Source organism: Cynoglossus semilaevis, chromosome 15, assembly GCF_000523025.1.
Source record: "Cynoglossus semilaevis isolate Cse_v1.0 chromosome 15, Cse_v1.0, whole genome shotgun sequence".
Lineage (NCBI taxonomy): Eukaryota > Metazoa > Chordata > Actinopteri > Pleuronectiformes > Cynoglossidae > Cynoglossus > Cynoglossus semilaevis.
Window position 1 is genome coordinate 9284265 of NC_024321.1, and position 2362 is coordinate 9286626.

Sequence of the window (2362 nt, forward strand, 5' to 3'; positions counted from 1 at the left end):
TATATATATATATATATTTAAAGAATAAGTATCATTTTACATGAATATACAATATTCTAGGATAGGTAAATAGTAAAACGCCCAAGTTAAGGTGAGTTTTCTTTTGACGTTCGGGATTTTTCAGCTTCTCATTTGCTCGTCTACAACATCACATCATCTACATCTCAAAATATGTATATTGTGTCCTAAGCACATGGCCCAATTTGCTGTTATTAACTCTGTTAAATACTTGATGTCCATTTGATATGCTTCTTTATAATCCTGTTTATCTTTGTAATCCCTGAAAAAATAAATAAATAAATAAAATTCTTGATGACAACACTCGCTTTTCAGTTTCGCTACAGACTTGTTCATATTCCCTTTTCACATTTGCTACAATTCTTCTCTCACAAGAAATCCCTCAGTCTCATGACCAGTTTCTAAGCCTTGGCTGATTTAAGCAGGGTGAATTGACAAAGAAATAAAAATAATTGTCCCAATATATAAGACAAACATATTAGAACAATGGTTGGCATTTAGAACTACTTATCAACAACAAATGACACTAAAGTTGATGTTTGTCGATAATCACCATCACCAAACTATAGCACTTGTGATGAACAAATAGAAACTTCAGGTATTTAGGAAACAACATTAAACACAAGTGAAATAGAATATGGAGGATCATATTTAGACTTGGTCTTAATTGTCTTATTTTAAAATAGTCAACATTAATGAATTCCAACATTTTTTCGATTTTGGTACAAGAGAACATAAAGAGTTACGATTGTGTACTAATGGTAATTGTGTAGTTAGTAATAAATCACTATTTTAATGACCCAGAATTCACATTTTCTTTAAAAAAAAATAACATTAGGAAACATAATAATGATTATGAACTATAACATGTTAAGTTTATTAAAACTGTAAAAATAACTATACTTTATACGTACTGTAAATTCAAACAAAAGAAGAAAACGACAGAAAGTCTAAAACTATTGTTGACTGTGACACAAAACTATGAGGAGCTGTAATACCCTTCACACACAACCACAGAGAAAAGTATCATTCAGCACCAAGGACAGAGAATAACAACGGAATCCGTGATACACGCAAAAACTGAAATACTGAAAGACAACTACAAAATTAAGATATTCCAGTGACCAGACCTGAAGTCTGAAAAGGCAACGGTAAAAACACAGAACACACAAAAAGACTTAAGGTATGGGAAAAGTTCTTAGTACCTCAGGTGAAGAATCACAGCCTCCAAAAATTTCAGCAAAGTCACTGGGACTTTTCCTCAGAGTCTGGTCAGCAGGCAGTGTGTTGTCATTGTAAGATGTCACGAACTTAAAGTCACTGGTTCTAGAACCTGTTGTCAGGTAGGCGTCATAATTGTAGGTGCTGCGTAAAGTTCCTGTGCCGTCAACATCTGAGTAATTAGGAGGAAGATAAGCGCTGGGGATGGCGACTGCTCCATCAAACAACAGTCTGGGTTTGTTTCTGCGACAGAACCTCACACCCAGGACGATGATGATGAAGGTCAAGAAGAAGGTGGACACAGAGACCAGTGCAATGATCAGGTAAAAAGTCAGTTTCGAATTAGTTCCGTCATTAGAAATGTCTTTAAGTTCCGTCACTTCAGCCAAGTTATCAGAAATAATCAAATACATGGAGCAGGTGGCAGAGAGAGGGGGCTGTCCGTTATCTTTCACTGCAACAACAAGGTTCTGTTTCATGCTGTCAGATTCAGAAATGTCCCTCTGTGTCCTGATCTCTCCACTGTGGACACCAATAGTGAAAAGTCCTGGATCAGTAGATGAAACTATTTGATAGGACAGCCAGGCGTTCTGTCCAGAGTCTGCGTCCACTGCTATCACTTTGGACACCAGAGAACCTCCGTGTGCAGCTTTAGGAACTAACTCTGTCATGAAGGAGTTTCTATCTGAGGAGGGATACAATATCTGAGGAGAGTTGTCATTCACATCTGATATAAATACACTGACAGTCACGTTGCTGCTCAGTGGAGGAGAACCGTTGTCTCTGGCCATGACGTTGACTTTAAAGTTCTTAAACTGTTCATAGTCAAATGACCTCACAGCGTGGATCACACCTGTGTCTCCGTTAACTGACAGGTAGGAGGAGACTGAGGCACCGTTCACTTCACCAGGTAACAGAGAATAAATCACTGTACCGTTCTGTCTCCAGTCAGGGTCTCGAGCAGTAACTGAACATAAAGTGGAGCCAGGTTTGTTATTTTCAGTCACATATGCGCTGTAGGACTGTTCCTCAAACACAGGTGGGTTGTCGTTGATGTCAGCTACAGATAAGTGAACAGTTTTAGAGGAGGACAGAGGAGGAGAGCCCTCGTCAGTAGCACTGA

At 38.2% G+C, this 2362-nt stretch overlaps 2 protein-coding genes across 4 annotated transcripts in view; both read right to left on the minus strand.

The window, feature by feature from the left end:
- The window catches only part of LOC103390856 (protocadherin gamma-C5-like), a 130303-nt gene that overhangs the window by 115022 nt on the left and 12919 nt on the right, over positions 1 to 2362 (minus strand). The window lies entirely within an intron of this gene.
- Positions 1126 to 2362, minus strand: part of LOC112488159 (protocadherin gamma-A2-like) — a 4161-nt gene continuing 2924 nt past the window's right edge. Inside the window, exons 2-3 of the mRNA XM_025063100.1 lie at positions 1224 to 2267; positions 1126 to 1155 (exon numbers count right to left, since the gene is read on the minus strand). Of these exons, the coding sequence (XP_024918868.1) occupies positions 1126 to 1155; positions 1224 to 2267 (1074 nt within the window). The remainder of the gene's footprint in view (positions 1156 to 1223; positions 2268 to 2362) is intronic.